Source organism: Bombina bombina, chromosome 5, assembly GCF_027579735.1.
Source record: "Bombina bombina isolate aBomBom1 chromosome 5, aBomBom1.pri, whole genome shotgun sequence".
Taxonomy (NCBI): Eukaryota; Metazoa; Chordata; class Amphibia; order Anura; family Bombinatoridae; genus Bombina; species Bombina bombina.
The window spans coordinates 1000501436-1000516306 of record NC_069503.1 but is presented as its reverse complement, the minus strand read 5'-3'; the positions used below and the strand labels follow the sequence as shown (position 1 = coordinate 1000516306).

Sequence of the window (14871 nt, the reverse complement as noted above, 5' to 3'; positions counted from 1 at the left end):
ACTGGGTTGCACCATTGCCTTTTCGTGCTGCAAGGGTCAAACTCCCAAACAATCATGAACAGGCGTTATCACCGGTGATTTCTTTTATTTGTTTACAGATGGATCAGTTTTGACAATGATCCCTTCTGTCTCAAGTCTGATTGGTTCTTTTCACTCATGTCACTGTAAAATGAGAAAAAATGGCTTTTTTAACTACCTCGACTATATAGTGGCTTACAACAAATAGAAAAAGATCTCATCTCAGAGCAAAAGCCTTACACTAGAAAAATACTTTTCGGTTATTTCAAGACATTTATTTAGATTTAAGTAAGAATGAATCATTAACACAGTCTGTACTATACAAATAGCAATATCTAACTTTTTATATTTAATGATCATAAAATTACCATTTTGTTTTGCTCTGCTTGCCCAGTCAGATACATCATCTTGTGCTCGGCCATCTGTAAAAACAATCGCCACTCTAGGCACGCCCATGGATTTTGGCCTTGCTCCATGTGCTTCTGTAAAGCTCTTCTCATACATAAGCTTCAGGGCAAGTCCAGTCATGGTACCTCTTCCCATATATTTAATTTGTGAAACTGCTTTTTTAATATCCTTGGCAGAGCTGTGCTGTGCCATAGTGAACTCTATTCGGACATGAGTAGAATACTGTATTAAACCAACTCGTGCTGCTTTCTGTGAAATTTCCAAGGAATCTAAAATCTCATTTACAAACTCTTTCATTGTATCAAAGTTGTCCTCTCCAAGGCTTTTTGATCCATCAATAACGAACACCAGATCAACTGGTCCTTCACCACATCCTGAAAACAAATATTGAAAAACACTCCTCACCAACATCATCAAGGTATGATAACACAGCAGCTAAACGAAGAGACTTTAATAGAGCAATATCTGTTAAAAGGACAGACATCTCACCACCCGTATCCTCTCCTGCACACCAGAGTGAATCGGGCGAGAGAGATAAAGACCCTAATCATCAGTGCCCTATTGACAGTAAGCCTCACCCGCTTAAGAAATGTCGTGGGCTTAGGGCAAAGACTTTACAAAAGCGCAGGGAGAGTCTCCAGAAACTTGGAGTATGCTTCAGGTGTTGTGCTTCTTATGGTCACTTTGAATAAGACTGTAAAGTTGTTATAAAGTGCACAGAATGCAGTAGCGACAGACACGTTACAGCTATGCATCCTACTCCACTTCCAGACAACCCACAGCAGCTAACTGCCCCAAACCCTGTCTAAATTCATGGCGGGGAGCAACAAAGTCGAGCTCAAGTCACGGCGAGTGTTTCCTCTGCATGCACAGAAGTCTGTAGAGAAGGCTTAGACTACAAATGCTGTGCCAAGGTATGTCTAGTCAAGATTTACCCACAGGATTAACCTGAGAAAGTTGCTAGGATGTATGCTATAATAGATGAACAGAACAACAGATCCCTGGTTAAGCCTAAATTCTTTGAGATCTTTGGCATATAGAGGGTCATGCAACACCGTATACTCTCAAAACCTGTTCTGGTCGTGTAGAGGCCTTTGGCAGAAGGGCCAATGGATTCATGGTCTCTCATATCAAAGGAAACAAAGGCATACCCCTACCAACATTAGTCAAGTGTGACCAGATACCAGACGAAAGGGAAGAGATTCCTACTCCAGAGGCTGCATATCACCATCCTCACTTAAGGCACCTTGTTGATGAGATTCCGGCAATGTACATGAATGCTGAAATCTTGGTCCTGCTAGGAAGAGACATTCTCAGAGTACATAAAGTACGCGAGCAGTGCAATGGACCTGACGATGCCCCTTATGCACAAAGACTGGATCTAGGCTGGGTGATAGTGGGCGATGTATGCTTGAATAGTATGCGTACGTCATCTGAGATCCACTCCTTCAAAACATACATATTAGGAAATGGACGTGCATCCCACTTCAAACAGTGCTCTCATCATTATGAAGTAAGGGAGAAGCATCCTGACATCATCCAAATACCCAATGTTACTCCTATACTTTGTGATGACAATCTGGGTACCACAGTGTTTTGTACTACAAGTGATGACAACAAAATAGCCTTGTCAGTTGAAGACACAGAATTCATCAAAGTAATGGACAAAGAATTCTTCAAGGACGTGACTAACAACTGGGTTGCACCATTGCCTTTTCGTGCTGCAAGGGTCAAACTCCCAAACAATCATGAACAGGCGTTATCCAGATTCAACTCACTTCAACGAACACTAAAGAACAGGCCTGAAATGAAGGACCATTTCATTGCCTTTATGAAAAGAATCTTTGACAATGATCATGCCACCAGGCCGGTGTCTTCAAATGTCTTTGCAAATTCTTCTTGGTTAACAGACCCTGAATTCCTGCTGGATCATCCAGAAGAAACCACAGGTGATGTCTTCAGTCTTCTAGAACCTGACAACAATCCAGAGATTCATCCTGAAGTAAAAACCCTTGTCACCAGAACTGAACAAAGACTTGTCTTGGGCTGTCAACGCTTTGAACGTTTCTCCAAGTGGACAAGGCTTGTACGTACCACTGCTTTCACACAAAGCCCACAGATGCTCACTGTCAAGGTTGGCACGTGTGCCAAAGGTTTCTTTCTGCAAAAGATATTGCTGAAAGTGAACTGTTCATAATGCGCAGTGTACAACAGGATGTCTTTGGCTCAGAAAGTAAATGTATCCGTGACAAGAGGGGCATTCCAAAAAACAGTCCAATGGCTAACCTGAACCCATTCATTGATGATGATGGCATGTGAAGGGTTAGAGGACGATTAAACAAAGCTAAGTTGGGAGGTCAAGAACAGAATCCTCTCATTATACCTGCTCCCAATCACATCACCACTTTGCTCATACGGCACTACCATGAAGGGGTTAAGCACCAAGGTAGACATTTCACAGAGGGTGCCATAAGAGCTGCAGTCCTTTGGATTATAGGAGCAAAATGACAGATTACAGCTACACTGCATAGCTGTGTTCAGTGCTGTAAACTAAGAGGTAAACATCAGCAACAGCAAACGTCAGATTTGCCAGCTGACAGGTTAAGTACTGACCCACCTTTCACTCATGATGGTTTGGATGTCTTTGGACCATGGATGTTAACAGCACACAGAACTCGAGGTGGCCAAGCAAATAGCAAATGATGGGCAGTGCTGTTCACTTGCATGAGTGTGCGTGCAGTACACATTGAAGTAATATAATATATGGATGCCTCAAGTTTCATAAATGCTCTAAGGTGATTCCTTGCCATCAGAGGACCAGTCAAAACATTAAGTTCTGACAGTGGAACTAATTTCGTTGGAGCCTGTCGAAAGCTACATCTCAACTCTAGGCCAATTCAAGACCTTTTAACTGAAAAGGGCTGTACATGGATTTTCAATCCTCCTCATTCTTCCTATGGGTGGCTCTTGGGAGAGAATGATAGGTATCACACGTAAAATACTGGACTCCATGCTTATGGACTTGAAATCCACAAGACTCACCCATGAGATTCTAACCACCTTCCTGGCAGAAGCATCTGCCATAATCAATTCAAGACCACTTGTTCCAGTGTCTGTAGTTCCAGAGGCCCCAACTCTCCTCACTCCAGCTACTCTTCTTACCCAGAAGCTTGGGTCTGTTCCTGTTCCACCTGGAGACTTTAAAACAGGAAATCTGTGCTACAATCAGTGGAAGCGAGTACAACACCTTGCCAACTGCTTCTGGAATCATTGGAAGATGGAGTATCTCTCCACTCTGCAAGGACGCAGGAAATGGCAACGTCTGAACCCTAAAATCAAGGTTGGAGAGCTCGTTCTCCTCAAGGACCAGCAAGCTGAAAGAATTGAATGGCCCATTGGACTGATTGTAAAGAGCATTCCTAGTGATGTTGGAAAGGTGCGTAAGGTGGAGGTGAAAGTTGCAAGACAAGGGATTATAAAAACTTTCATCAGACCGATCACGGAACTTATCTTGCTCTTGCCCTTTGGAGACTGAACTTACTTATGTATGCTGTTGGATTCTTCCTGTGACTTCAAGATGGAAGAATCTCAAACTTTAATTGACACAACTTGAAGTCTTATATTATAGTTGTTCTTGTATTATATGTATGTTCTCCTTATATCTTTCATGTCTTCAAGACATCTCTGCAAATTACATTGTTATGCATAACTTCCGTTATGATTTAAATAGTGACATTTACTATGCTAGACGGGGAGTGTGCTGCCTCAATGGGGCATAGAATATTACATAGCCTTTGTTAATATTCATGTTGTTATAGTTAAGAGATTATATATTTATTTTGCCATTTTTCTTAAGGCTTCCCTATATTTATTCTGTACTGCCATCTAGTGACCCTTTTTGGTAATGCACCTGTTTTCTATAGTATCTTACCTCTGACCTATTATGCATTTCCTTTTTGTGTATTGCTCCGCCCTTGTAGTTTGATTCATTCATCTGCTGTATTTTATTATCTGCTATAACCTGATATTCAGAATAAAGCAACTTTGTGGATGGACAAGGTATTCGTGAGTTCAGCTATCTGACAAGGATTGTCTGCAGTGATTGTATCTTCTTACACAGGCCAGGCATAGAGGTCTCAGCAAAGGATAGATCATTATTACAACTATCTGAGTCTGAATACAGAGAGTTAAACACTTGTATCTTTATTATATAGGTGCAAGTGCTTTAAAGTATAAAGGTTGCACATTGGTTTTAGGAGATATATAAAACAAACCTTTATTTCATACTGGAAAGCACTATCTATGTCACACATTTTTATATACGTTTTAAATAACAGATTGTTTTTATATTTTTACTTAAAACTGTTTTCAACCGCTATTCTTTACCAGTATTAGTGTGTGGAGTGGTTCTGCCACTTCCAGTTTGCACTCACTTTAGTCTGAGCCTGAAGAGAGAGTAGGATGCGGCACATCTTGGAGCAGTCATGTTAGTGAGTTGAGGTAGCAGGTTTAAGGATTGTTCCTTACAATAAACTAAACTCTAATCATGCCAATCCCCACATATAAACCTATTCTCTCTGGTCCCACTCAAAACCCCAGCCCACTATCTTACTCCACCCCCAGAAGAAACCCACTAATATTCACAGAACAAGCTACATGATATACCACAATGCAATCCCTCCAACACCCAGAGGAGCCCCAACACCTAAAGACAGCAACAAAGACCACCATGTTCCTCTTTCCCATTTTCTGCCTAGACTCTCTCTCTCTCTCTCTCTCTCTCTCTCTCTCTCTCTCTCTCTCTCTCTCTCTCTCTATATATATATATATATATATATATATATATATATATATATATATATATATATATATAAATATGTGTGTGTGGTTGTGGGTGTATACACTTTCTTTTATTTGTTTACAGATGGATCAGTTTTGACAATGATCCCTTCTGTCTCAAGTCTGATTGGTTCTTTTCACTCATGTCACTGTAAAATGAGAAAAAATGGCTTTTTTAACTACCTCGACTATATAGTGGCTTACAACAAATAGAAAAAGATCTCATCTCAGAGCATAAGCCTTACACTAGAAAAATACTTTTCGGTTATTTCAAGACATTTATTTAGATTTAAGTAAGAATGAATCATTAACACAGTCTGTACTATACAAATAGCAATATCTAACTTTTTATATTTAATGATCATAAAATTACCATTTTGTTTTGCTCTGCTTGCCCAGTCAGATACATCATCTTGTGCTCGGCCATCTGTAAAAACAATCGCCACTCTAGGCACGCCCATGGATTTTGGCCTTGCTCCATGTGCTTCTGTAAAGCTCTTCTCATACATAAGCTTCAGGGCAAGTCCAGTCATGGTACCTCTTCCCATATATTTAATTTGTGAAACTGCTTTTTTAATATCCTTGGCAGAGCTGTGCTGTGCCATAGTGAACTCTGTTCGGACATGAGTAGAATACTGTATTAAACCAACTCGTGCTGCTTTCTGTGAAATTTCCAAGGAATCTAAAATCTCATTTACAAACTCTTTCACTGTATCAAAGTTGTCCTCTCCAAGGCTTTTTGATCCATCAATAACGAACACCAGATCAACTGGTCCTTCACCACATCCTGAAAACAAATATTGAAAAACACTATATAATTTGAAAGCATGTATTTCACATTCTAATAGGCAGCTATCATTTTGCCCATACAATTATTTTTAAAACTTGCACAACAATATATAGCTGTGTTAGAGATTTGTTTTCATATACCACAATGTATCTGAAATGGCAAAAATATAGCTTGCAAGACTGGTTATTTAATCATTCAGTCAACCTTAGCACCTCATCGTTATAAGTTCAAATGTATGCAGGGTTGTTCATTATTTTCAATTTGATAAATTAGGAACCATTCTGGTTACTGATTTTATGTATTCACTGTTGCTATTCAGTCTGGGATTATATACTACATCACTCTGAGTCCCCTTTAATGTAAAGTACTAAATCACTGTATAGTATACACCAACCCCCCGTCCTAGCCCCAAAGAAAATAGAAGTCATAATTTAACAATTGACTAAGAATAGGAAGATGTAATCTCCATATAATTGTGTTTATATATATATTACGCTATATGGCCAAAAGTATGTTGCCACCTGAACATTACTTCTATATGAGCTTATTGGATATTCCACTCCAAAATCATGAGCATTAGTATGGAGTTGGCTCCCTTTTGTGACTTTTTAAGAGTTGCCACTCTTCTGGTAAGATCATCCACAAAAATGTTGAGTTTGTCTAGGAGAATTTGTGCCCATTCCACATGTGTGAGGTCAGTGCTATTATTGTGAATTGTGAACATCAGTGCCTAACAGTTGACATAGGCAGATCTAGTAGGGCGGAAATTTCACAAACTTACTTGGGGCAAAGGTGGCATCCACATACTGAAACCAGTAAACTCAGCACATTTTAATGTATAAAAGCTATTTGTCATGTAGTATGTGTCGTAATACTGCCAACAGACTTCACTTATGTTCTATAATCTCTTCTATTTCCAATGTATACAGAGCTTGTATGAACATGAATAATTCAAATAAGGTCCCAGGGGAGTGTTAAATTCTAAAGAAAAGATCCAACTGACCAATGCAAAACTACCCTTAATTCAAATCAAAATTCTGTATGGGTTAATAAATTTATATTATACTTGGGTTTACATCTGTTTTTCTTCTGAAGAACATCTGAAAGAATATTGGAAAAACCTAGTATTGTCAGTACTGTTAAGGGATTCCACATTGTACATTTTAATAATAACAGCAGTTTTTATATGTGAATTTACTAATCTCAGTTGGCAGAGAGGAATTATGCTGAAAGCAGACATGGCACTGTTAAGGTGCAATGTTTAGTGTGCCAAGGAGAGAGGTTTAGGGGTCAATTTACTAAAGTGCGACAGGACATGATGCAATGTAGTGTATCATGTCCACTGCACATCCAGCGCACGCTGTCGGCATTTATCATTGCACCAGCAGTTCTTGTGAACTGCTGGTGCAATACCACACCCTGCAGATTCGTGGCCAATCGGGTTGATTTCTGTCCGCCGCCTCGGAGAAGGCGGACAGGTTATGGAGCAGCGGTCTTTAGACCGCTGCTTCATAACTTCTGTTTCGAGCGAGCTTGAAGGCTCGCCGGAAACACGGAACATCAAGCTCCATACGGACCTTGATAAATTGACCCCATAGAATGAAGAATACTAATCTTTTGGCTAACTCTTGTAGCATTCACCAATGAAGACTAACCCTGCTGTGCCACCTTTTCAAATGTATTTAAGACTCCTCCTCTCCCTCTCATTGGCCATCTTTCATATTCCATATTTTACTTTGTTTCCTTGGTATCCTTTGTTGAAGAGCCTACTTAGTTATGCTGAGCAGCATCTATGTATCTATAACAGCCATTTTGCAGCAAAGCTTTTTCCAATGTTATACACTTTTGAGCACTAGATGACAGCAGTATTTGCACATTTTGCATATACAAAACATATTTTGAGTTGTACATTCCTTTAAAGAGCAGCAGAGAGTGATACTCTGTACAAAAACACAAACGGCTAGATTTAGAGTTTTGTCAGTAACGACCCGCGTAGCTAACGCTGGCTTTTTTTCCCCCGCACCTTTTAAATACCGCTGGTATTTAGAGTTCACAGAAGGGCTGCGTTAGGCTCCAAAAAGGGAGTGTAGAGCATATTTACCGCCACTACAACTCTCAATACCAGCGGTGCTTACGGACGCGGCCAGCTTCAAAAACGTGCTTGTGCGCGATTCCCCCATAGAAAACAATGGGGCAGTTTGAGCTGAAAAAAAACCTAACACCTGCAAAAAAAGCTGCGTTCAGCTCCTAACGCATCCCCATTGTTTCCTATGGGGAAACACTTCCTAAGTCTGCACCTAACACCCTAACATGAACCCCGAGTCTAAACACCCCTAACCTTACACTTATTAACCCCTAATCTGCCGCCCCCGCTAACGCTGACCCCTGCATATTTTTTTTAACCCCTAATCTGCCGCTCCGTACACCACCGCAACCTACCATATACCTATGTACCCCTAATCAGCTGCCCCTAACACCGCCGACCCCTATATTATATTTATTAACCCCTAATCTGCCCCCCACAACGTCGCCGCCAGCTACCTACAATAATTAACCCCTAATCTGCCGACCGGACCTCACCGCTACTATAATAAATGTATTAACCCCTAATCCGCCTCACTAACCCTATAATAAATAGTATTAACCCCTAATCTGCCCTCCCTAACATCGCTGACACCTAACTTCAAGTATTAACCCCTAATCTGCCGACCGGACCTCACCGCTACTCTAATAAATGTATTAACCCCTAAAGCTAAGTCTAACCCTAACACTAACACCCCCTAAGTTAAATATAATTTAAATCTAACAAAATAAATTAACTCTTATTAAATAAATTATTCCTATTTAAAGCTAAATACTTACCTGTAAAATAAACCCTAATATAGCTACAATATAAATTATAATTATATTGTAGCTATTTTATGATTAATATTTATTTTACAGGCAACTTTGTAATTATTTTAACCAGGTACAATAGCTATTAAATAGTTAATAACTATTTAATAGCTACCTAGATAAAATAATTACAAAATTACCTGTAAAATAAATCCTAACCTAAGTTACAATTAAACCTAACACTACACTATCAATAAATTAATTACATGAAATACCTACAAATAAATACAATTAAATAAACTAAAGTACAAAAAATAAAAAAGCTAAGTTACAAAAAATAAAAAAATTAATTACAAACATAATAAAAATATTACAACAATTTTAAGCTAATTACACCTACTCTAAGCCCCCTAATAAAATAACAAAGCATGCCCTAAAGAATTCAGCTCTTTTGCCTGAAAAAAAAAACAAAATACCCCCCCCAAACATTACAACCCACCACCCACATACCCCTAATCTAACCCAAACCCCCCTTAAATAAACCTAACACTAAGCCCCTGAAGATCTTCCTACCTTATCTTCACCACACCGGGTATCACCAATCCATCCAGGCTCCGAAATCTTCATCCAAGCCCAAGCGGGGGCTGGAGATCCATCATCCGGCTGAAGTCTTCTATCAAGCGGCAAGAAGAAGTCCAGAAGAGGCTCCAAAGTCTTCATCCTATCCGGGAAGAAGAGGAGATCCGGACCGGCAACCATCTTCATCCAAGCGGCATCTTCTATCTTCATCCGATGACGAGCGACTCCATGTTCAAGACCTCCGGCGCGGATCCATCCTCTTCTTCCGATGTCCTAAGTCCGAATGAAGGTTCCTTTAAATGACGTCATCCAAGATGGCGTCCCTCGAATTCCGATTGGCTGATAGGATTCTATCAGCCAATCGGAATTAAGGTAGGAAAAATCTGATTGGCTGATAGAATCAGCCAATCAGATTCAAGTTCAATCCGATTGGCTGATCCAATCAGCCAATCAGATTGAGCTCGCATTCTATTGGCTGATCGGAACAGCCAATAGAATGCAAGCTCAATCTGATTGGCTGATTCAATCAGCCAATCAGATTTTCCCTACCTTAATGACATCATTTAAAGGAAACTTCATTCGGACTTAGGACGTCGGAAGAAGAGGATGGATCCGCGCCGGAGGTCTTGAACATGGAGCCGCTCGTCATCGGATGAAGATAGAAAATACCGCTTGGATGAAGATGGTTGCCGGTCCGGATCTCCTCTTCTGCCCGGATAAGATGAAGACTTTGGAGCCTCTTCTGGACTTCTTCTTGCCGCTTAATAGAAGACTTCAGCCGGATGATGGATCTCCAGCCCCCGCTTGGGCTTGGATGAAGATTTCTGAGCCTGGACGGATCGGTGATACCCGGTGTGGTGAAGATAAGGTAGGAAGATCTTCAGGGGCTTAGTGTTAGGTTTATTTAAGGGGGGTTTGGGTTAGATTAGGGGTATGTGGGTGGTGGGTTGTAATGTTGGGGGGGGTATTGTATGTTTATTTTTCCAGGCAAAAGAGCTGAATTCTTTGGGGCATGCCCCGCAAAAGGCCCTGGTAAGGTAAAAGAGCTTTTCTATTTTAATTTTAGAATAGGGTATGCCATTTTTTTTATTTTGGGGGGCTTTATTATTTTATTAGGGGGCTTAGAGTAGGTGTAATTAGCTTAAAATTGTTGTAATAGTTTTATTATGTTTGTAATTAATTTTTTTATTTTTTGTAACAGCTTTTTTTATTTTTTGTACTTTAGTTAGTTTATTTAATTGTATTTATTTGTAGGTATTTCATGTAATTAATTTATTGATAGTTTAGTGTTAGATTTAATTGTAGGTATTTTATTTAATTAATTTATTGATAGTGTAGTGTTAGGTTTAATTGTAACTTAGGTTAGGATTTATTTTACAGGTAATTTTGTAATTATTTTAACTAGGTAGCTATAAAATAGTTATTAACTATTTAATAGCTATTGTACCTGGTTAAAATAAATACAAAGTTGCCTGTAAAATAAATATAAATCCTAAAATAGCTACAATATAATTATTCGTTATATTCTAGCTATATTAGGGTTTATTTTACAGGTAAGTATTTAGCTTTAAATAGGAATAATTTATTTAATAAGAGTTAATTTATTTCGTTAGATTTAAATTATATTTAACGTAGGGGGGTGTTAGTGTTAGGGTTAGACTTAACTTTAGGGGTTAATAAATTTATTATAGTAGCGGTGAGGTCCGGTCGGCAGATTAGGGGTTAATACTTGAAGTTAGGTGTCGGCGATGTTAGGGAGGGCAGATTAGGGGTTAATACTATTTATTATAGGGTTATTGAGGCAGGAGTGAGGCGGATTAGGGGTTAATAACTTTATTATAGTAGCAGTGAGGTCCGGTCGGCAGAATAGGGGTTAATAATTGTAGGTAAGGTAGCAGCGACGTTGGGGGTGGCAGATTAGGGGTTAATAAATATAATATAGGGGTTGGCGGTGTTAGGGGCAGCAGATTATGGGTACATAGGGATAACGTAGGTGGCGGCGGTGTGCGGTCGGCAGATTAGGGGTTAAAAAAATTTATTAGAGTGGCTGCGATGTGGGGGGACCTCGGTTTAGGGGTACATAGGTAGTTTATGGGTGTTAGTGTACTTTAGAGCACAGTAGTTAAGAGCTTTATGAACCGGCGTTAGCCCAGAAAGCTCTTAACTCCTGGCTTTTTTCTACGGCTGGAGTTTTGTCGTTAGATTTCTAACGCTCACTTCAGCCAAGACTCTAAATACCAGCGTTAGAAAGATCCCATTGAAAAGATAGGATACGCAAATGGCGTAGGGGGATCTGCGGTAGGGAAAAGTCGCGGCTGCAAAGTGAGCGTTAGACCCTTACCTACAAGACTCTAAATACCAGCGGTAGCCCAAAACCAGCGTTAGGAGCCTCTAACGCTGGTTTTGACGGCTAACGCCAAACTCTAAATCTAGCCGTAAGAGAATTCTTTCCTTCACTATGTGTAATATGTTGTAACATCCCAAACGCTGCACTAATAATGCTCATCAAAATTGTAAATTGGAACCATACTGTAGTCCTTATAGGTGATGCTGGCACATTTTCCTGGCAACATCACTATTTTGTTGTGCATCGTTTTCTTTTCAAATCAAACAAAATACTTGAAGTTGCAAAGCATTAGGCTGGAAACAAAAACAAATTACACTACAAAACCTCCTTTGCCTTTTTGATATTCCATAAAAAGAGAGATCCCATTGAATAATTTGTGTTGCAAAGGGCAATACACATGAACAATTTACTTTTATAATTAAATCCTATGTACCCTCAACAATTTAACTGCTGAGCCCCAAGATACCCACTGTTTGAAAGAGCAGGCAATTGCCTTTTTGAAGCAGTGGGTCTTTCTGGGTTTTAAGGGTTTAAGGGAACTGAAATTGAGGAATTTAAATACATACCCTAATCTAGCTTCCTTAAAGGGACTGTCTACTTAAAAATGTTTATTGTTTAAAAATATAGATAATCCTTTAATACCCCTTTTAGCTGTCTAGATGTGAAAAGTTGTCAATTTGCACTGAGATAAGAGGCAGCCTTCAAGGGCTTAGAAATTAACATATGAGCCTACCTAAGTTTAGCTTTCAAGAAAGAATACCAAGAGAACAAAGCAAATTTGATGATAAAAGTAAACTGGAAAGTTACTTAAAATTGCATGCTGTATCTAAATAATGAAAGTTTAATTTTGACTAGACTGTCCCTTTAAGTCCTGTGCTGCTGTCTGATATTTCTGGGCTTACAGGCCCCCCCTGTATGACAACACATGATTGTTTTTCAAACTTGTATCATCACCTGCCCTTAGGTGGTTAAACAAAAAAATTCACCTTGGTTTTTTTTTTTCAGTTTTTTTTTTCCCCTCTCTCTGCTTCCAGCCAAATGGTTTTTTTTTTCCACTTCCCTCTTAGGGTTAGATTATAAGTAGTGTTTGAATTGTGCGAACTACCTGCGAGTGATAAGGTTTATTGCGGCTCTTTGTGTGTGTTGGAAGTAGCGCATGTATTACAAGTTGAAAGTTGCACGTCAGGATAATGCAACTTCAGAGCTCTGCTTATTGTTATGCTCAAAAAAAAAGTGACACAAAACACATATAATATTATTTTAAAAAAAATATTGCATAAAAAAGTTATAAGGGCTCAAAGATATGAGGCATGCAAAGGGCTTTAACATATAGATACATACATATACAGTGGGCATTGAAAAGAATCACCCCCTTGAAATAATCACATTTTGTTGCTTTGTAGCCTGAAATAAAGACAGACACAGTTTTTGTTTATCCAGTTGTAATTACTCAGTGCAACTTATACCATCCAAGTGAAAGATATAACACCAACATGTCAGGCAAAAATAAAGACAATTCAAAAACAGAATCACTGAGTTGGAAAAAGGATCATCCCTTGTATCAGTATTTTATTGAACCACCTTTTGCTTTAATTACATCCTTTAGTCTGTTGGGATATGTCTCTACTAACTTTGCACAACTAGACTGTGCAATATTTGCCCACTCTTCTTAGCAGAACTGCTCCAGTTCCATTACATTTGATGGTGACTGTTTGTGGACTGCAGTCTTTAAGTCATGCCACAGATATTCAATGGGGTTTAAGTCTGGGCTCTGACTAGGCCATGCAAGGACATTCACCTTTTTCTCCTTCAACCACTGTGTGGTCATTTTTGCTGTGTGCTTTGGGTCATTGTCATGTTGGAAGGTAAACCTTTTTCTCATTCTTCCTGGTAGAGGGCAGCAGATTTTCCTCAAGAATTTGATGGTATTTTGCCCCATCCATTATTCCTTCTATCCTGACAAGTGCTTTAGTGCCTGCTGCAGAGAAACACCCCCATAATAGGATATTACCACCTCCATGCTTTAATGTAGGTATGGTGTTATTTGGATGGTGAGCTGTATTGGATTTCCTCCAGACATATCGTTTGGTGTTGAGGCCAGATAATTCAATTTTAGTCTCATCTGAACAAAACACATTTTTCCATGTGGCCTCAGAATCTCCTACTTGTGTTAAGGCAAAGCTCAGTCGTGACTGCATGTGGCCTTTCTTGAGGAGTGACTTTTTCTTGCAACCCTCCCATTCAAGCCACATTTGTGGTGAATTCATGATATTGTTATACATGCACACGTCATAAATTCCTGCAACTGCTTCAGAGTTGCTGTGGGCCTCTTGGTAGCCTCTCTGACCAGTTTCCTCCTGGCTCTTTCATCCAGTTTGGAGCGACGTCCTGATCCCTAGATGGTCTGTGTTGTACCAAATACCTTCCACTTCTTAATAATATACTTCACTGTGCTTCTAGGCATTGATAAAGCCTTTGATATTTTCTTGTATCCATCTCCTGACTTGGGCCTGTCCACAACATTATCCCGCAGATCTTCTGAAAGTGCCTTGCCACCCATAGTTGATTGTTTGCTTCAGTTGCACTACCAGGGATTGAGATGCTCCAGGAAAGCTCTTTTCATGCTGAGCTAAACAATATTCCCCACAGGTGATCACAGTTGAAGGTCAAATGACTTTGTGTGTGCCATTGAGAAGGTGATTAGCTACACTTGATTGAGTTTACAAGTAATTTTCGGAGGGAGTGATCCTTTTTACAACTCAGTGATTCTGTTTTTGAATTGTCTTTATTTTTGCCTGAAATGTTGGTGTTATATCTTTCACTTGGATGTTATAAGTTGCACTGAGTAATTACAACTGGATAAACAAAAACTGTGTCTGTCTTTATTTCAGGCTGCAAAGCAACAAAATATGATTATTTTCAAGGGGGATGATTCTTTTCAATGCCTACTGTATATGTTGAAATATGTATATGTATGTATATATATATATATACAGTATATATATATATATATATATACTAGTCCTAAAGCCCGTTCACACGGGCCGTGTTGTGT

The 14871-nt window shown here is 39.3% G+C and overlaps 1 protein-coding gene across 1 annotated transcript in view; it reads right to left on the bottom strand.

The window, feature by feature from the left end:
* MATN2 (matrilin 2) overlaps positions 1–14871 on the bottom strand; it is a 295468-nt gene that overhangs the window by 67243 nt on the left and 213354 nt on the right. The window contains exon 12 of the mRNA XM_053715235.1: positions 5639–6052. Coding sequence (XP_053571210.1) covers positions 5639–6052 — 414 coding nt within the window. The remainder of the gene's footprint in view (positions 1–5638; positions 6053–14871) is intronic.